The sequence below is a fragment of the Erpetoichthys calabaricus genome, chromosome 4 (assembly GCF_900747795.2).
Source record: "Erpetoichthys calabaricus chromosome 4, fErpCal1.3, whole genome shotgun sequence".
Classification (NCBI taxonomy): domain Eukaryota; kingdom Metazoa; phylum Chordata; class Cladistia; order Polypteriformes; family Polypteridae; genus Erpetoichthys; species Erpetoichthys calabaricus.
In genome coordinates this window covers 244,601,830-244,622,615 of record NC_041397.2, presented here as the reverse complement: position 1 = coordinate 244,622,615, position 20,786 = coordinate 244,601,830, and the positions used below count along the sequence as shown (strand labels likewise).

The window sequence follows — 20,786 nt, the reverse complement described above, 5'->3', positions numbered from 1 at the left end:
ACTCTATTCCTCAGATCTTAAATATCTCTGGAGTGCCAAGAACGAGTCAATGCCTTTCCAACTCTGGACATTAGACCACATAAGCACTGGGTTATCATGATTTGTGCTTTAAAAAAAAAAAGTATTACGTACAGTACCAACATGACAGGGCCTAGTCATTTTCATCTTGCTTATTAGCACCTTTACCATGTGCCATCCACAAACCATTCCTTCCTGCCGTTACAAAAGACTGTTCTATACATTTTACCAACTACTGAGAATCTATTATGGAAATGGAAGGCAATAACTGGTTCTTAAGGTGATCTGCTGTGTATTCACTACATATTGTCAGGAACAGAAGACGAATGTTTCAAGGTCAGGTTGTTTTACTAACTCAACACAGTGCCAGAGATTGTGTAGCACATGCATGTAAGAATTTCACTGTTATATATCCACATGACAATAATGACTCTATAAACCTATGAGACTGGACTATAAGGTGGTACTCCGAAGGAGGATGGAATGGAAAGGAAAAGTCACCTCACAGGCATTTTACGAACATCTCCACAACGATGCCATTTCTCCTGCCAACCTAAAACAATAGCTGCTTTGAATCAGCTGAATAAGACATTTTTACAAAGAATATTCACAGTAAATACATATTTATGTACAAACAGACCAAGTAAAAGTCATATCCTTTGAAATAAAAAAGAAAAAGCAGCACAGCAATTCTACATTTTTATTAAGATTCAAATGCAAGTACAATGCAGTTTATATTCTACAGGCCAATTGTACCATTGTGCAGCCACTGAATGAATCCCTGAAAGTTTTAGTTCACTTTTATTATTGTGAAAATCATGCAAAAGTTTTATTGATATTACTAATAATTTTATATTATATATATATATATATATATATATATATATATATATATATATATATATATATATATATACACACAGAGAGAGAGAGAGAGAGCCCATACCACCATAAAGTAATTGATTATACATTTTTAGGTGTTTTAAATATACATATTTAGCCAGTCAGTGCAAAATAATAAAAACTACAACAAAAAAACTTTGCATTTATTTACACATTTTGATGTTCCTGTAAAGAATTAAAACGATCAAGTCTGTCTCAACAGAATTCATACAAATTAGAATGTTTTAAAAATATAGTATTTAGGATGAAGTTGCAAAACTTCAAAAAGTTTTTTTTTTTTTTTTTTTTTAAACATACATCACTTTTGTAGATGTCAAATCTGAAGATTACAATCAGATATAACAAAACTGGAATACACAACAGTTGACCTTTACATGTGTGTAATGGGGTTAATGAAGGGCTGCAACAGTGTGCACCTCAAAAGGAAAAAAAGAAAAGGCTATTCAGTGCTGAAGAAAAAGAAAACAAGAAGGGTACAAACACAACATTTTGGCTGTGTAGCTTTCATTAATGTTGGCTCTGTAACCTTTTTTCGTTCAGTGTGAGAATAGCCCTTGCTTGTTTCCCCATTTATATATAAATGTGTACATTGTATATATAAAATTCATTGTCAAGCTTAGCCTGAGACAAATGCTTTGGATAATAACGGGGGCCAATGTGCAAAGCCTGCTTTGTTTAAATTCAGATATAAGTATCATCACAGTATAAGCTTTTGAGAAACAGAACAACATATATTTCATGTTATATCTCCACTGCTTGCCTGACTGTATACACCACATAATTCTGGTTTAAACATCAATTAGTATTAGCAAAACTTTAAAGTATAATGTAACACACTGTACTCTATATTTTGATGATGCTGATCTTTCACAAAAGTTCTGGCAAGGTTTATAAAATAAATAAACTCTAAACAGTAACACTGAACTTAATGAGCAGTTTCTACACAGAACACAAGTGTAGACAGAATTTTCTTCTACTGACACATGTAACGTGTCTGGTGGAGTTTGGGCTTCAATTTAAGAACACCAAGGCAACATTAAGAAAACAAGCTATTGCTATTTCTTTCTTAAAATACTTTATTCTTGCAGCTTCAGAATTATACAGTGCTTTCTAAAACAGAATAAAAATAAAAGTCACCAGTATGTGTTAATGCTTTTCTTCATCAATGAAAACTGCATACTTTTTTATGTTTTACTTACAAGTTTATAGCCCACAATTCCAGATGGCCACTATTTTCCATACCATGTTAATTTGTCAACAAAAATTAAACAAATGTGACATTAAGTACAATGTTTCCAACTTGAAGAGATGAAAGATAGAGTATTTTGGTTAAAGTAACAAAATGTAATTTTATAGATTATTAATAGTATGAAACATTTAATAAGTTTACACCATAGAAAACCCCCCATCCCAGCAATAAATCATATTTTCCATTTAATAAAAATGAAAAAAAAAAAAAACAATGATAGCAAATGAAATGTTGTGTTTTAGCAAAACCTTTTCTTTCTATAAGCTTCCTTAACCCCATGTGACAAGTAGCACTATTTAAATAAAATTTAAAAAAAAAAAGCAAAAAAAAAACAAGCTTATTTAGTACTTTTGAGAAAGTCACGTGAACTCTCATGTCTGCACACAACTTGGATTTCTGCAGGTAGTATGTTCATCTGTTTATAAAGTTCAACAATGAAAATCAGTACATTAAATATCAGAAATGACCCTCTTTCTATCTGTAGTACAGCCTACATGTAAAATCAGTTTTACACAATTAGCAGTGTGCATGTATATAGATAGCTTAATCAGAAACATGGTAAGTGGATTTGTTGTTTTTTTTAAAAGAATAATAAAAAAAACATTTAAAATATAACAAAATCAGCTTTCTAAAATAAGTAAGCATAATATATTGGATGGATGTTACCGTGCAAAGTGCATTTTAAGTGCAGTTACTATGAAATTAAATTTAAGCCATTAAGATTTTTTGTAAATGTTGCCACTAGTGCTATAAAACATCTAAGCAACTTCACAAACTAAAAAAGAGGTTTCTGAAACCAAAAATATAAGTGTATCTAGTGCAAATGGTGATTACTGAAACCTGTAATGTCCTCACAAATCTATTTAGAATATGTTGTTTTCAATTTAATGCCAGAGCAAAGGTTTTGTTAAATACTATATTTGAGAAATATCTGTTAAAAGTATATTACAAAGCATTTTTAACTTGGGCCTAAATTATCCAGGAATAATTAAATCATTTTTTTCCTTTGTATATTTCTTGGTAGTTCTCTAAAAGTTCATCATCCATTACATAAGCTTTTATAATAGGTTAATTGTTTTGTTTTAAACTTTTATTTTTTTATTAGGAAAACATTGTTTTCAACAGCTTGTTTATTATCAAATTGAAAATGTTGCAATATTCTTCTATACCAATAATTTTACTAATTAGCGATTGTCAGTAAAGATGAATGCTAACAAAATACACAAAACAAAAACAAAACAAACAGATTGCTCGGACGAAAACTAAAACAGCACAGAATGAAAGTTTACCTCCAAAAATAGGCAGAAAAATCCAAACATAATAAACCTTTTGAGTTTAGAGTGTTAGCCCTTTCTGCTGTTCTTATGGCATGACATTTTAAGATGTAGATATTTAGGGACTGAACCCTTAAGAAGAAAACAAAAGTACTTCTTAGTAGTTTAGGAAGGTTTTTTCATTAAACGTTTAAATACAAAAGAAAAAAGAATAAAATTGACAAAAAAGTGCAGTTGTAATAAGCCTATATTATACTAATAATATTACTAGATATCTCAACAGTCTGAGTCCAGATCAATTTCTCAAAAAAGAAAAAACACTTAAATTTGTAACAATTCATGCTTTGTGAAGACTGTAGTTCTTCATGATATATGCATCTATAAATTGATATTAATTGCCAGCTCTCTGCTCCGACAATCGGAACTGTAACACCACTACTTGTATCATACTTTTTACTCTCTCAGTATGCACAACTCACATTATGAACAGCTTTATTTAGCTGTATGTTTGATTTATTGTATACCTTACAGGAAAAGAATTAGATATTCTGAGTACACCAGTGCTATTCATAGCTGCCTTCTGTTTCACAGTACTTTGAATAATAGTAGCATTATTTCTTCATGTGAGAAAAAAACAAAAGAAAAAAATGAAAAATGTGATTTCAGAGCTGCACCTCTTAGTACCTCTTGAGTAAGACATTTAAGCAAAAGATTACAAACTGAACATCTGCTTTGATAGCTGCAGTGATGCTGTCCATTAACATACAGAGGAGAATGTAAATGTCATCCACGCTATAAAAATATGTATACCAAAGTTTCCAGAATGTTGTTGCTAATGAATTGTAAAGCTTGGACTCCTCTGTAAGCCATTTTCTGACTTTTTCTGGAGTAAACTGAGTTTGGCTATTACCATTCACTGTAACATTTTATTTGAATTAAACAGGTAGCATTTATGAGAACTTACAAACATTAGTTTAAACTGCAACTAATGTTGATCCGTCAAAAAAGGGTGTTTCATAAAGTACACAGTTTTTGAATTGCGTGGAATTTTTTTTGTTTGAAGGTTGTCAGCACTGTTCCTATCATTTTCGTTATCTATTATCACTCCGATTAGAAGACCATTTGTCATTTTTCCATTTAGTAGCCATGGAGCAGTTCAGTATCGAGCAACGCATTCTTATTGTGAACACTCATTACAAAAACGGGGAGTGCTACGCAGAGACTGTCCGTAAACTTTGCGCGATCTTTGAACGTGACAATGCCCCTACCGCAACAACAGTTTCAAGGTTGGTATAGAAATTCGAAGAATCTGGGTCAGCTGCAACCAGAAAATCACCCAGTCTAAACAATAATGTTTGAATGCAACAAAACATTGCGGTAGTGCAAGACAGTGTGAATGTGAGCCCCGTGAAGTCGCTTTGCCGTCGTTCACAACATCTTCAGTGTATTGAATACTGAAAAAAGATCTTCATACAGTATGCACCCCTACAAGATTCAGTTGACACAAGAGCTGAAACCAGCAGATTATGCAAAACTGCGAAGATTCGCCAATTGGATTTTGGAACAAGAGGACGACAAATTTTCAGAAAGAATAATCTTCACTGACAAGGCACATTTCCATCTCTCGTGGTATGTCAACAAACAAAATTGCCGCATTTGGGGTGATGAAAACCCTAGAGTGATTCGAGATCACGAAATGCATCCCCTACGAGCCACGGTTTGGTATGGATTTTGGGCAGGAGGCGTGACTGGCCCCTTCTTTTTTGAAGATGATGATGGAAATTCAGTTACTGCAAATGGCAACCGTTATCGGGACATGATCACTAACTTTTTGTGGCCTGTTCTGGAAGAAATGGAGGATGACGGAATTGATGAAATGTGGTTTCAGCAGGATGGGGCTACCTGCCATACATCCCAGGAGACAATCACCTTACTTCGAGAAAAATTCCCTGAGTGTCTGATCTCGATTTATGGCGGCGACCAAGAATGGCCTCCGAGGTCAAGTGACCTCACACCTTGTGACTTTCTTTTATGGGAATATGTGAAGTCACAAGTTTACGTGAACAAACCTCAAACGATAGCCGAACTGAAGAAGGAAATTCAACGGGTATTCAGCAAAATCGACAGGGACATCTGCAAAAGAGTTATCATTAATTTCAATGATCAGATGACTGTCTGCAGAGAAAGTGGAGGTGAACATATGCTCAGTATTATTTTTCATTATTAAATTGAAGTATATATTGAATGAAATTAAATAAAAATTTTGAATTTTGCTTCGATTTTGGCCGATTTTTTATTGCATTTTTAAAAACTGCGTACTTTATGTAACACCCTCTATTTATGCTGTTAGGGAGAAGTATACATACTCACTTCTTCAGCATCACTGAAATGCCTTTCTAGTGTTATATGGTGGTGTATTATAACCTGAATATATTACAATACCAACATTAACAGCTGCCAAATATAAAAATTCACCTTATAAAATTCCATTTCACTGAAAATATTAAATGTGAGTACTAAGAAAACCATTTTTCAGGATAGCAATATGATAAAACAGAAAACAATAACAAGCATAACATTTTCAAATCTACTTAATCTAATTCAGGGTCAGTTGGGGGGCAGTGTTTGTCCTGGCAGCAGTAGTGGGCTCAAGGCAGGGAAAAGCCCCAGACAGAGTACCAGTCCACTGCAGGGCACAATAAACACACACACCCCAAGGTGGTCTGAACGTACTGATGGAAAAACAAAACAATGTCTAATTATACTCATAGATCCCAGAATTCTCAATCTAGCAGTAGTAACTTTGTTTAATTCTCAGTAGGAAATCAACATTTTCTGTTCTTTGAATTCAAAAATAGCATCAGAAACTATATGTCTTGTTCACACTTTTGGAAGACAATTAAATAAGTTTGAAATATTAAGCATTTCCTACACTTCTAAAAGATGCAACTTATTTGATAAGTGTTAAGTGAAGTTTTAGGAAGATGTATTCTCATTTTGTAACAGATTTTTTGAAATAATAGTTTAAGAGATTTTAAACATTCAGTTTGTAACCAGAAAAATTAAATGTGTCATTAAGCAGCGTGCTGAACATCATATTAGTAACTCATATTAGTAATCAGTCCACCAAAAATCTGAAAGCTTTTTGGTTTACTGCAATCCTGAAATAAACCATAAATAACAAGATCGTTACTGTTGTAGTTTGCCCCTACATTGCACAATGCTCCAATTTTAGTGTATGAATTCTAATATAACAGTAATTAGAAAGCTTATGTCTATGTAATATGGCTTTTGAAAAATTGGACTCTTGCATATAATGTTAATTTACTTTACACATGTATTAAAAAAGACCACCTACAAATCATTGCTGCAAAGTACAACTGTTTTTCCTGTTTGCACAACAGGAGTATACGCTGTATAAACAACATCAAGAAAGTGGTGGGGACTGGAGAAGCAACTTGGTGCTTTACTGCCCAACTCTAGACTGCACACACTATCCTATATCAGTTATGTCATATCTAAGCATATGCAAAACATGTCGAGCCCTTTAGCAACATACAGGCTTCAGATAAAGCATGACTGCTAAACACGTGATAAGACGCCTTGGTTCAAGTAGCTTATAATGATCCGCATTATCATCAGCAAAAATGACAATGGTGCCACCCATAAACTTGGCTGATTACAAATGGATGTCAGGAAAAGAAATCCAGTCATTTATTTTAACAAGGTCATGGTGGTGGGACTTACGTTTAAGGAAAGAAAGAAACACACCTTGTGTTGACCTATAATATGGTAATTTAAGGCACAGCTACCAGTACTTACTTTTAAAGGGATTACTGACTGACGGGAGTACAGATGTACATGTATTAAATGCGTCTGAAGAAAACAGTGTGGAACTGGCAATTGCATATTTTAACAATGTGTCTATCAGAACATTAAATATACAGATAAAATGCAAGTAGTAATGCAAAGTAGAGATACCTAAAAATAAAACATTTTTGTTTCAAGGACCTTTAAAATAAGATGGACACTTGCAATAAAATTACTTTGGAAACTTTAGAATTCATAATCAAACTTTAGTTCTTTAGCATACTGCCCAAATAGAAGCTAAAATTAAAAAAAAATCCCCAATTTATAACTTTATAAGTGATGGTATTGCTAATGTGAAAACATAAATCTCAAAGGACCTGCATAGCATTCTGCAGAGCTTGAGACCATTTCTAAAGATATGCAATATATGGAAGTGTGATCATTTAAAAATATATGTACAGTTACATTGTCTCAATCATTATTGACTTTCAAGAAATAATTTATGTCAATTTCAGCAAATACTTAGGAAGTGTCAATATGGAAACAGTAGGTTAATATAGCAATTGCTGTGAATAAAGAAAACTTTAGTTAGAACTAGGGGGCTTTGCTCACCAACCCCCCCGGCCTACGCTACGCGCCAGCCACTTCATGTCTCTGCTGCTCGCGTATGTGGATTTCACTTTCACCAGACAACAAATCTTTTAATTCTCGCGGATACACCTTTTCATTGAGAAGAAACACTACTTTTCCCTGATGGCAACACGAATTAAGTCTCTGACTTAAAGTTTAAATCCAAACAATATATTCGATCTCTTTCCCTGTTTCGTTATTTCAATAAGTAATAATTTCTGTTTGTTTGTGCTAATGCGATCTTTACTATAATTTTTTGAGACTTTCAAATTTTAGTACTTCCATTATCTCTAACAGGCTCTGCATGTGTATTGTGCCAACATTTTTGAATTCTTTACAACATTCTACTTTGTCATCTTCTCTGTCTTTTATTTCCGGCCCTGGGCATGGGTAAATCTCTTGGCACAAAGTCTCATCTTGTGGGACGTGAAAGTATCTCTCTGAAAAAGTCACGTCTCGTCCCAAGATTTTTTTATTATAATAGAGAGAAAACTATTTTCCATTATAGCCTGAATAATTTTATTGAAACAGTTTGTGAAAGTCCGTTTGTTCTTAAATTAGAACCAAGTTACCCTAACTATTCTATAACATTTCAGTAATTATTTACTGCTCTGATGCTGATCTTTCTGATCATAAAATAGGTCATTATTCATAATTAATTGCAGAATTACTGTATTTGAGGGTTCCTCCAGAGTGTTTCTTTCTCTTGCACAATTTAGCTCAAAAAGTAATCAGCACATCGTCATCTTATACATAGCTGAAGTTTCGCGTTTGTTATTTTTCCGTCCAGCTATTTTAGCTCTAGACTGTCTTCAAGAAACTGTGTCGCGCACACACACACACATCATTCAATATTGCTGTTTTCAGTATCAGGGGACCCTAAAACATTGAGATCCGTCAAAAATCGGAGATTGAAGTTTTTGATGAATCTAAAGCTTTCGCTGATCCCCCATAGATGACAGGTTATGGTGGGGGAGGGCGCAAAGCAAAAACCAGTATCAATTTCAAAAAAACTATCACAAGCATTGTAAAATTTAAGTTCAAACAAAACAAAAGACTGGTCTTAATAAATTAGAACAACTGCTTGTGGTGCTGTAAAAAAGAAATTAAGCATTCAAATAGCAATGGGTCTATTTTTTATTCATCCATCACGAATGCATCTTGCAATATACAAAATACTTCTTTTGCCATTATACTCCAATGCCTACCTAAAAGTTAGTGTTTTCACAAAATATTCTTGAACATTGCTAAGTCTTTATTTTTCAAAGTTACTAAAAACAAGAACACACACCATTGTTTGAGATTATATTATATAAAACACACACACACACACACAAAAAAACATGACACAAAATGTGATAATGTGACAATGCATTGATTTCCTTCATTACTTTTATACTTAACTTCTATAATATAAAGAAAGATCAACATTGTTTATTAAAAAAAATACTAGAAAGATACACAAAATGAATGTGTTTCCAGTAAGTAATGTTTCTGGGAATAATATAAGTAAATTAATAAATCAAAGAATCAGTACTGAATATTCATCCCTACTATACGAGTTGAGACACAAAATAACCAGACTGGGCTTGGGACTTTCCTGGAAAACCATCTGGAGGTCGGCTGGACGTGAATCATACAACTATATCTCCTCCTACACACCCTCTCAATCGGCCGACCAGCTAGGTATATCCTGTGAATAGCCCAGTCAGTATTTCAACAATAATCACTACACGAGATGACAATGTCAGGTGAAAAAAGCAAACAGCAAGACAAGACAAGACAACGCTCCCATCCACAATGCTTTTTCCGTAAAGCAGTTTTTGACTGACAGAAACATTCCTGTCCTCGATCATCCTCCCTATTCACCCGATTTAGCTTGCTGTGATTTTTACTTGTTCCCAAAAATCAAAAGTAACCAGAAGGGACCACATTTTTCTTCAATGGATAAAGTGAAGACAGAAACGACAAGCCTGTTGAAGCCCATAAAGCAAGAAGACTTCCAGCACTGTTTCAATTAATGGAAGACACTTATGAAGCAGTGTAGAGATCGGGATGGGGGAGTATATAAAAGGTGACAGTTTAGAATGATGTAATTCAGCAAAAAAAAAATTTTTTTTTTTTTTACCAATCCGGTTATTTTTGTGTCACACCTTGCATATGTGGTCTCCAGAAAAATGCTGACCAACTTGAATTTGTGGTGTGCACATGAACAACACAAATTATTTGGAGTTACTCTTCAAAGGAATGAAAGGAATAACCTTCAGGTAAAGTACAAGAAAGCCAAAGAATGTGAAAATATTTTTAGATGAATGTTAAAGTCATTAGTGAGTTGAAGCATTATTGTAACAGTTCCTTTTAAGTGGTGCATTCTTGATATACTGTATTAATGGCATTTTTATATTAATTAGCTAAGGGAAATCTCTCTCTACATAAAGTATCTGAAGATAACCAATGACATGAACAAAACCACACAGCTCAAAATAGATATGGTAAGAACATTTGAAATGTCTTATCAGTGGTTGGAAGGAAGTTAACAGCGGCCAATGGAAATCGCCTATCACTGAGCAATAAAACAGTTGTGTGCACAACTTTATATCTGTGCAGAGACATAAAAAAACCCACAAAATATAGCAAGTATTTAACTATTAAAATTCATTCACTGCTTCCTCCATTTTAACTGCATTCTTGTATCTGGCAATTTTAAATGGAAACTGAATGTTATTTCTTTATAACTCCTTACACAACAGTAAGGTTTCCAATTATATGAAAAATTAAAAAAAAAAAAAGAAAAATTTAAATCAAATGATTTCCAAGTTACCAAAATATATTTTTGTACACAAATTAGAATGCAACAGTGTTACAATAAGAGCATTATTACATGCTTGGTAGTACAGGGGTAGGAGGACCAGAAGTCTTGTACTCGCCAAGACAGTTTTTTCTATCAGCTGCATTTTAGATGTTCTGACTTATTTATGCCCTAGCTTACAAATAACTAATATCTTATTGCAATCAGACATTGTACTTTTCATATGCTGGCTAAATGTACATCAATGCAATGGGCTAAATCACCAGTTATATGAGTGATATTAAAACCTGCTAAGATCTAATCAATCCAATAAGCTATGACTGCTAAGTTGTAGCACTTTGTCTGACATTTAGTAACTCTGCTACCCAAATCCACCAACTGTGATACAATGCTAACCTCTCACCTCATTTAAATTTATAAAACAGAAAATAATTACCTCAGCCAGGAACGTTATTTGGTGGTGGAGCTGTATTTGAAGCAATGCAATACTCATTTAACATTTCTTTTTCTTTTTAATGTACAGGATACTGGAGCTATAAGGTCAATCAATTTGTGTGGCCCAAGCACCAAATCAACAGATCCCTTAAAACTCCAAATTGTCATGTACATGGAACAGAACAAAGTGGAAAGGTATGACATATCACAAACAGTAACACTATACATTCAAACCTGTACCCCCCATTCCAAAATGGTCCAGGGAAAGGCTAATCAAACTAAAGATAGGACAGAAATCAACTTATATTATCATTAGAAACGTGTTTTATTAAGTGAAACACAATTTCAATCTAAAATGATTTTATGCAGGTTAGATGGGAGGTAGTCAACAGCCTGCTGCCAGAATGAGTTTTCTTTTTTTTGCATGCTTTATAAAGACACATCTGGAGAGGTTTATTTGGGAGGGAGGCATTTGTAGGCATACCATAAGTAATCATATATTCGGTACTATTGTTAAAAAGTAATTAGGACTTAGACCTAATTTATATTCTCTCCCATTCAAATGTCTCAACTTTACCATTTATACAGTATACAAGGGCTTGCTTTCACAACAGGAATAATGCATTTCAGCCAGCTAAGATAATAAAACTGTCTGAATCTAAACCAGCTACATAGGGAGCAGAAAGTTACATGATATTAGACAATATATTATACATATATTCTAGTCTCCAGGTTGACATCATGATCAGTTGGTATTCTCACCAATTACTTGAGACAAATCTAATTGATTTGATAAACATGCATGGTTATGGAAAGTTAACTGAACTATAAAAACACGAGTGAATCTTAAAAAATAAGAACCCTTTCTAATCCCCACAAAGCAAGAGGTAATGAAAACAGACATAACTCAATTAGTAGCATAAACAAACAAGAATAAAAAGCAAAGGAGAGCCCCCATAATGTAAGTAATGTAATGGGCAGGAGTCCTGACAGATATTTCAAGAGCATATAAAGACCACAACTTGTATTACATACTAGTTCTTTGTAGTACTGGAGTGTTGTACCGTGTTAGCCATTATGGATGTAGTAAGAAGTTAAGCAAAATGACACTTTTTATTGTCTAACTACAAAGATTACAATATGCAAGCTTTCAAGGCAACTCAGGCCCCTTCTTCAGGCAAGATGTAATCTACTAGTTCTTTGGAAATAATTTTTTTTTTCTCAGTATTTGTCAGATCAAATTGTGAAAAAGAACACACAAAATGTCTTTTGATTAAACTGCATTAACACAATTTGATTTGGTATTTTTGTTTCCTTGTGTATACAGCCAGACCTGCAAGGAAAAGACTTTGTAAAGGATGTTGAAGTTGATGGTTTTTGGCTGCCGCTATTTGTCAGGACCATTTGAAAGGCTTGAGAATTTGATTATTAATTGAGAGGATTTTTCTAAACATAATTCACATTCAAATTTCACTTTTCCCATAAATAATTATCATAATATCTTCCAACAAAACACTGACAAAACTACTGTTGGTAGCCCCCATCCAAGATTCTACCATATATTAATTATTTGTGAATGTGGAATATATCCATGAGGCATCAGAAAAAATACAGAAAATTGGGGACACACTGTTAAAATACAGCAATTCACAGTTCACAGAGTAATTTAAAAAGAAGCATGAAAATGCTTTGTTATTGCATTCACAATCTCTAGGCATAAAAAGCTTAGTGCTGATATGAAAAAATCTGCCACATGGCAGCATACATTCAGTTTATTTGATCTTAATTTATACAGATGGAAAGTACTGCTACTAGTACTATCTGAAAAGTTATGTAGTTTGTAACTGTCATGTATAACAAAATGAAATGAGCATATGACCTTGATGACCTTAATGATTTAACCAAAACAATTTGTAAAATATTTGTTCTTACAAGTTAAAAAAAAAAAATCTCAATTTCTGTTGTTCACATTAATCCAGAAAGCTGATATTGTAGACAATAAAAGCGGGGGAAATAAAATTCAATTGTGCACATGACATTTCATATTCATACAGAGGAAAAGTATTAAAAATAACTAGGTTTTGGCTCAATCCTTCACAAAAAGCCTATTGAGGTAAATATAATATGTTAATGATGTAAAATGAAAAGATGTGCTTGCTTGTTCTGTAAACCCACATAGTGGTAATGAGTCCCTAACACAGAGTGTAGGTTTTATTAATTATCCAACAGCTGATATTGTTTACTCTGCTTGGTACACCTGAACCTATACTAATCTCAGCACTCATTTACCCAATGTTATGTCATTTGTGCAACCAGGATACCCCTACAGTCTTGAGCTCAAGTGTCTGGTTTTATTCCAGGTTTTTCTGGATTATTACTAGCAGAAACAGATGTAAATACCATACTGTTCTTTTTCTGAAACGGCAAATAATATAATATTTGTAACCTAGCCTACTTTCATTAAAACATGATAAAAATGAATGCCATGAAGAATAAACTAGAAAAATACAATAAAATTCCTGAACAAAATGTCAACCTCTAAGAATTTCATAAACCGAAAACTATACACACTATATATAATACAGTACTTTTATTCACAGGCATGAAGCAAAAAGTATTTTAAAATCCTGCAAAGAATTCAGTTAAATCTGTGAAGTGATTTCTGATTCACAGTTTGACTGGAATAAATATAACCAGACACCACTGCTTCTCAAGGCTGGAAAAATTCATTTTGGACGGAGAACAAAATGATCTTATGAAACGAAGAATCAAGTGAAGATAATATTTGGACTAATTCAAATAGAGCAGCTTTTTTTTCACCAAAGGCCTTAATTATTAGGGTTAATAAAAATAGATCAAAAGTACCTCTTCACACAATTAATAAACTTGCATTGTTTTATGGAGAAAAAACTGAATAGTAGCTGTTCCAGCCTGATCACGTCACATTTAAATATGCTGATTTTGAGATATTTTAGTTAATTCTTCTTTTCCTTGTAGAATGCAGAGAAAGTTTTAGGAAGGGATTACTTGTTTTTCTTGAACTCTTGATTCCCATAACTTGAACCTTTTTCAATCTCAGTCACTCCTATAAGCCGTCGTACAGCAAAGCATGCTGAAAGAATGAGGGGGAAATGATCAGCTTCATGGTACAGCACATGCAAACAAAATAATACAATTTAATGAGAATCGTAACTATTTGAATGCAAATTTTTTTCAATGAAACATGTTTATAAAACCTTAAATGTCTTACCTGCTAGGTGATTTTACAATGTCTGTAGTATCTATAAGACCTTAATTGATAAGAAAAATCGGCTGTTTGATAACACCATGTGATAGTTACTTACAAACCTTATAAACTCCTTACCAGCTATGTCATATTTTTTAGAATTAAAACAGTTAAGCTCCTGGCAACATGACAATACTATGCCATTTTGCGGAGAAGTTGAGTATCTAATAGTGAAATCAACTTGGGTGGCATCAATAATAATTATTGCAAAATCAAGAAATGTTAATCTTAAATGAAGACTGATCCTTTGCCATCTAGTCCTAGAGCTAATGGCAGAACTAAATCTCTCATAATCAGTGAGGTCACCCATCCAGCTGACTGTTAACTTTCCAACATCTTGCCAGGAAGTCAGATCTACTGTATGTGTCTTCATTTTTGTAGACTACCTTGAATGAAAAAGTCTGCTAAATAACAGTAATTACAATAATTATGAAATTCAAATATTAAAAAACTATAAAACTAAAAGTAACTGTAGTACACTTATATTCCATTTATCTATAATACACATAAGATCTTTTTGATACAGTATTTCATTGAACTGTATTTTTACATTTTAAACTGCAAATATTGTATTTACATGCTTTCTAACATGGTGTCCATCTCTGTGGGTGCACGTTATCATTTGTAGAAGACACTTTACACCCTCACTCTAAACTGTACAGCATGATTTTGGGTCCTGAAGGAACTGAAATTTTAAATAATACAAGTGTAAAAGTCAAAAGTTGGGAGTAGCAGTCACATTCATTGATTTGCAGAACTGCCCTGTACAGGCCTTTCCAAACTGACTCACAGCTGTACAGTTTTGATAAATGTGCTTACAATAAATATTAACTCACCTTTTGTATTAAAAAAAATCCTTACCCCTTTTGTGTTTGAAATATGGTATACAAATAATATGTCAAACAAATATATATGACACAAACAAATGTGAAAGCAAACTCAAGAAATCATACATTATACAGGTACTGCATGTACACAAAAACATACCGTAATATATACACTTTACTAAACATATTTACAGTATATGCAGGATAGATAATAAAAGTGGAAACACACTACTTCTCAGGCTCATGAAAGTACCACAACATAATTACTCCAAATTTAGCTTCACAAACTAAAATGTTGAATGTAGTTTAAGCTATGAAAGATAAGTTAAGAAAATAGCATTAACATAATGTAAATAATAGAAAAATAAACATTAGTTAATGAAGTGCTGTATAAGTGTGCATCTACAAATGAAAAAGTCAAGATTATTCCCACACTGAAAAGAAAGGATTATAAGAAATGCATTTTGGCTATGTGAAATTCATCAGCTGTGTCAATAAAATGTCTTCTTCTGTATGTGTTTGTTTTTACAGTAACACATAAAATGTTACATGGCCATTTTTTAAATATTGTTCATTTTATATTTCTCCCAAATTGCAATTATTCTTTATACATAAAATATAATTAATTCAAATTATTTTGAACAGGTAGAATTCTTATATTTTAAAATCTTACATTTTTACTCAAATCGTCTTTTTTGTGACGGCATCTACTATATAATTAAATGCTAATGTCTGTGTGTATGTGTGCTTGGTGCTTTACAGCAATCCGATTTTTCAGTTTGGTTTTGGTGACGTGACCAAAAGAGGACTTCCCGGAGAAAAGATACTGATACACACAAAGAGGAGAAAAGGTTTAAGAGGCACACTGAGGGTCACCATCAAAGACATTAAGCATGAAAGTGGACAGCAGGTGGGCAAGGTGCCTTGAAATGACAGAGTCTGAGAATCAGGGTTTACGTGAAAGCACTTGAGAGAGAAGAGTGGTAAGGTGCTGAAGGTAAAAGTTATTTTTAAATGTATTCTATGACTGTTCTTTTAATAAAGTTCTCTATAGGTAAAACTTTTTATGTGCAACTCCACACTGGAACTGCAGGTCTTGAATTTAAATGAGGCATTAGCTGCAGTCAGTCATGATCTCATACTCAAGTAATATTTAGCTGCAGACACAGGATACTTGTGGCAGCAAAAGCAGTCTCTGTTGGTGTTGAAACCTTCCTGAGTAGGGTAATGCAGTCCACACCATATCCAGTTTAGAAATCTCGCATAGATATTTGTAATTGCACATGGTTGCAGGTACAGGCTGCCTGTCATTTGGGTCTTCACTACTGTATAGCCCTCCCCACCATTTACTAGGTAAAATGCTTTCTCATTGGTCAGACCACACTATTGCCGACAGACACATCCAGCATTTGTCATTTTATGTAAAAAGGATGTGTGCATTTTTGTTTTGTGCATGCATCTGTGGTAAACACAATTTATAAAATACTTTTATACTTGAAACACTAGTAGCCTATGAACTTTAAACAAATTGATATACAGAAATTTTCAGTTTACGGAAGGTAATTTTCATTTCTTTAATGTAAGTGATCTACCACTTCAGTTTTTAAAAAGTTTCACATGAAAGCTGTATAAAATTGCTTCTTTTGAATTTTTTAATGTTTTCAAATGGTTTTGGTCTGGCATCATTTCATGTTTACTGTAGTAAAAGCTTGCTCCATCTATGGTAGATAGCACAACTTTAAGAAAAATGTTTTGAATGAAACTGGTTGGTGATAATAGGCTATACAGCTACAATGTTGTTCCTTAACCTTCTTTCCTTTTCAGTGTTGCAATAACCTTTACCCTTTTTTCCTTATAATAATAACATCATCTACATATTTTTTTTTCCCCAATCTTTCAACGGTCCTCTAGCAATGGAAGAAAAATCACTAAATTGCTAGGAAAAAGATCCATCATGAATGCAATATACAGACCAGAATGCCTAAATTAAAAGATTTTGGACCTTTGTGTATTTAGTAGGATAAAAACACCATTGCATTTTTTTTATACATGTATTTTTTATTCAGTGACCTGACAAACACTTGCTTTGTTGTTTTAAAGCAGCAACTGAACTGAAGCCACTCATCCACTTAAGAGTAAGCAATCTACTTTAGAATCTAAAATTAGATGGGATAAGCATTGAAGGCTTACAATTTGCACAAGACATTGAAAGGGAATGAAATTGAAATTAATGAAATAAATGAAATATCAATTTAAAAGGATAAAAACAAATATTGGTTGCAAATGCATAGTATATGCAGTATTAGTGGCTATATGTTTTGAATAGATTATTCCACATAAACGCACCGGACAAACTCAGTGTGCTCAAATCCAACTAAAGCTAACTCCACCTGATAATTTTTTAATGGTTTGAAACACCAAAAGAGAAGTGTAAAATGTGTGCACCTTGCACTAGTAGAATGAACACAAGGCAATCAAGCCTTGTGTGCATCTGTGTCATTCTGGAAATAAATTATCAGTGTACTGTTATTATTCTTGAACAGGGGAGCACATGAACCTCCACTCAAGTGAAAGGCAATTTAAAATGTAGTCACAGATGGATGATCAACACAGGCTCCCATGAATGCAAAGAGACTGTCTCTGGCCACTGTGAATGGTGCACTTCCTTAGTGATGTCAGCCTCCACCTTCTCTGCATAGCATCGCCACTACACTCCACCTGTCCACAGTGCAAATCCCACCTGAGTCTCCAGTTTGTTTCATTTCAAATATCTGCTCTGTGGTGAACAGTTGGCAGCGGTTTGCGAACCTGCAATTTTTGGCTCAGAGGCAAGCACTTAGCAGTGTGAGCTAAAGTCAGCAGTACAGAGTTTGTCTCTAACCACTGTGAGCTATGTCCTGTAAAAGCAACATTCATATGGGGGCAGGAGTTTTGAGTACATGAAGATCATTTCTTGGCAGAATTTGCGTCTCTCACAGAGGCGACTCCAATTGGTTTCACTTTCCACACAGAGCCTCGCAGCTCAAGACAAGGAGGCGGGCTTGCAGTAATTGTCAGAGCGGACTTAAACATTAAACGAATCCTGATTGACTGTCCATTGTCTTTTGAGTGCCTGGCTCTTAAACTAATAACGAAATCAGGTCCTGTCTCACTCATTGTTCTTTATTGTCCCCCAAAATACAATGCATCCTTCTTATCCAATCTGATTGAACTTTTGACCCACCTAAGCTCTTACTCTCAGAGAATTATCCTTCTTGGTGATTTCAACATCCATATTGACATCCCCACATCTAAACTGAGGAATGAATTCCTATCCTTACTGGACTGCTTTGACTTGACACAACATGTTGATTTTCCAACCCACTCTGGCGGTCATATATTGGATCTGATCTGCACTTCTGGACTATCTGTTACCAACATTTACAGCACTGATTTGGGACTCTCTGACCATAAAGCAGTATTTTTCACTGTTTCACTGCCTTTCCCTCCTCTTACCTGTAAACGACAAATTTCTTACAGAAACCTTAAAAATATCTGTCCCTCTATCCTTTCTGGATCCATTTCTGATCTTTTACTGTCTTCACCTATTCCACCAACACTAGATAGTATTGTTGACTACTATAACTCAGCCCTTCATTCAGCATTAGATAAAACAGCTCCTTTAAAACATAAGGAGGTTTCCTTTAAACGTTCAGCTCCTTGGTATAACTCAGAACTGAGGTCTATGAAAGCAGCTGGCCGACGCCTTGAGAGAATGTCACGTAAGACTGGCCTCACCGTGCACATCCAGGCTTTCTCTAACCACCAAAGAGCTTACAGAGAAGCACTAACTTCTGCCAAGAACACCCATTACGGCAGAATAATAGAAAATGGCCACGATAACCCAAGGGTTCTGTTCTCTGTAGTTAATAAACTACTCGAACCCGCATCTGGCCCAACTACCTCTTCTACTGAAGTCTGTGAGGAATTCCTCCACTTTTTCCGTAACAAAATTAATGATCTAAATAATTCAACTAACATAAATACATCATCTGTTTATATCTCTCCCTGTTTTCCCACTCCATCCAGCTCCTTCTCTAAGTTCTCACCAGTCACATCTGCGTCTGTTAATAACCTGCTTTGTAAGATGAGGCCGACTACTTGTGTACTGGACCCCATCCCCACCACACTACTTAAATCCTGCATTCATGCCATAATCCCGACTGTTACAACAATAATAAACTCATCCCTTGACACTGGCTCTGTGCCGCTCACTTTTAAAATTGCTTCTGTAACCCCAATGTTAAAAAAGTCTGGTCTTAACAATTTCCGGCCTATTTCCCACTTACCTTTCCTGTCAAAAGTTCTTGAGCGTGTTGTAGCTTCCCAACTCACCAATTACCTAACCTCTAATAATTTGATGGAACCCTTTCAGTCTGGTTTCAGGGCGCAGCACAGCTGTGAAACTGCTCTGCTACGGGTAACCTATGATTTGCTTATGGCAGCAGACTCTGGACAAACCAGCATATTAATTCTGTTAGACCTCAGTGCAGCATTTGACATGGTCAGACATGACATCCTACTGTCCAGAATGGAGAACATGCTGGGTATCTCTGGCACTGCCCTCCAGTGGTTCAAGCCCTATCTGACTGATAGGCAAGAGTTTGTTAGTCTTGGCAAGAGCAGATCCAGCTCAGCGCCAGTCACACAAGGAGTCCCTCAAGGCTTTGTCCTCGGTCCTCTGCTTTTCTGTATTTACATGCTTCCCCTTGGCCATATTATCCGTAGCTATGGACTGGGTTATCATTTTTATGCAGATGATACCCAACTCTATTTCAATGTTAAAAGTGGAACTTCATCAGAGCTTTCTCAGCTCACAACCTGCCTTAGTGAAATTAAAACCTGGATGGAGCAGAACTCTTTAAAATTAAATTGCAATAAAACTGAACTGCAAATTGGGACTAAAATGCAACTTAATAAAATGAGCTCCTTCCCAGTCTATCTTGGCGGTCATCTCATCAGACCTGCCTCTACTGTAAAAAATCTTGGTGTCATTTTTGATTCCTCCCTCTCTTATTCCGCCCACATAAATCACATTAAGAAACTTTCTTACTTTCACCTCCGTAACATATCCCGTGTTCGCTCCTTCCTCTCCTTTTCTAACGCTGAGAAACTTGTCCATGCTTTTATCACATCCCGCATCGATTATTGTAATTCCCTACTGGCAGGTGCCCCTTCTAATCTTTTATCACAGCTCCAGCTTATTCAAAACTCAGCTGCAAGAGTCCTTACTCGAACCAGCAGCAGCGAGCACATCACACCCATCCTGCTCCGTCTCCACTGGCTCCCTGTGTCTTACAGAATCAAATATAAAATCCTACTAATAACTTACAAAGCCTTAAATAACCTCGCGCCAAACTACATCAGTGACCTTCTCCATCACTATGTGCCTGCCCGCCCACTAAGGTCCTCTGATTCTGGCAATCTTGTTGTGCCCCTCACTAATCTACACTCCATGGGTGACAGGGCCTTCAGCTGTATAGCGCCCAGACTCTGGAATGACCTA

At 34.7% G+C, this 20,786-nt stretch overlaps 1 protein-coding gene across 3 annotated transcripts in view; it reads right to left on the bottom strand.

Annotated features, from left to right (window-relative positions):
• Nucleotides 1–704: 704 nt before the first annotated feature.
• The window catches only part of LOC114650723 (1-acyl-sn-glycerol-3-phosphate acyltransferase gamma-like), a 108,715-nt gene continuing 88,633 nt past the window's right edge, over nt 705–20,786 (bottom strand). For all 3 annotated transcript variants that reach the window (XM_028800531.2, XM_028800532.2, XM_051926759.1), the window contains exon 9: nt 705–14,240. In XM_028800531.2, coding sequence (XP_028656364.1) covers nt 14,152–14,240 — 89 coding nt within the window. In that variant the 3' untranslated portion in view covers nt 705–14,151. The remainder of the gene's footprint in view (nt 14,241–20,786) is intronic.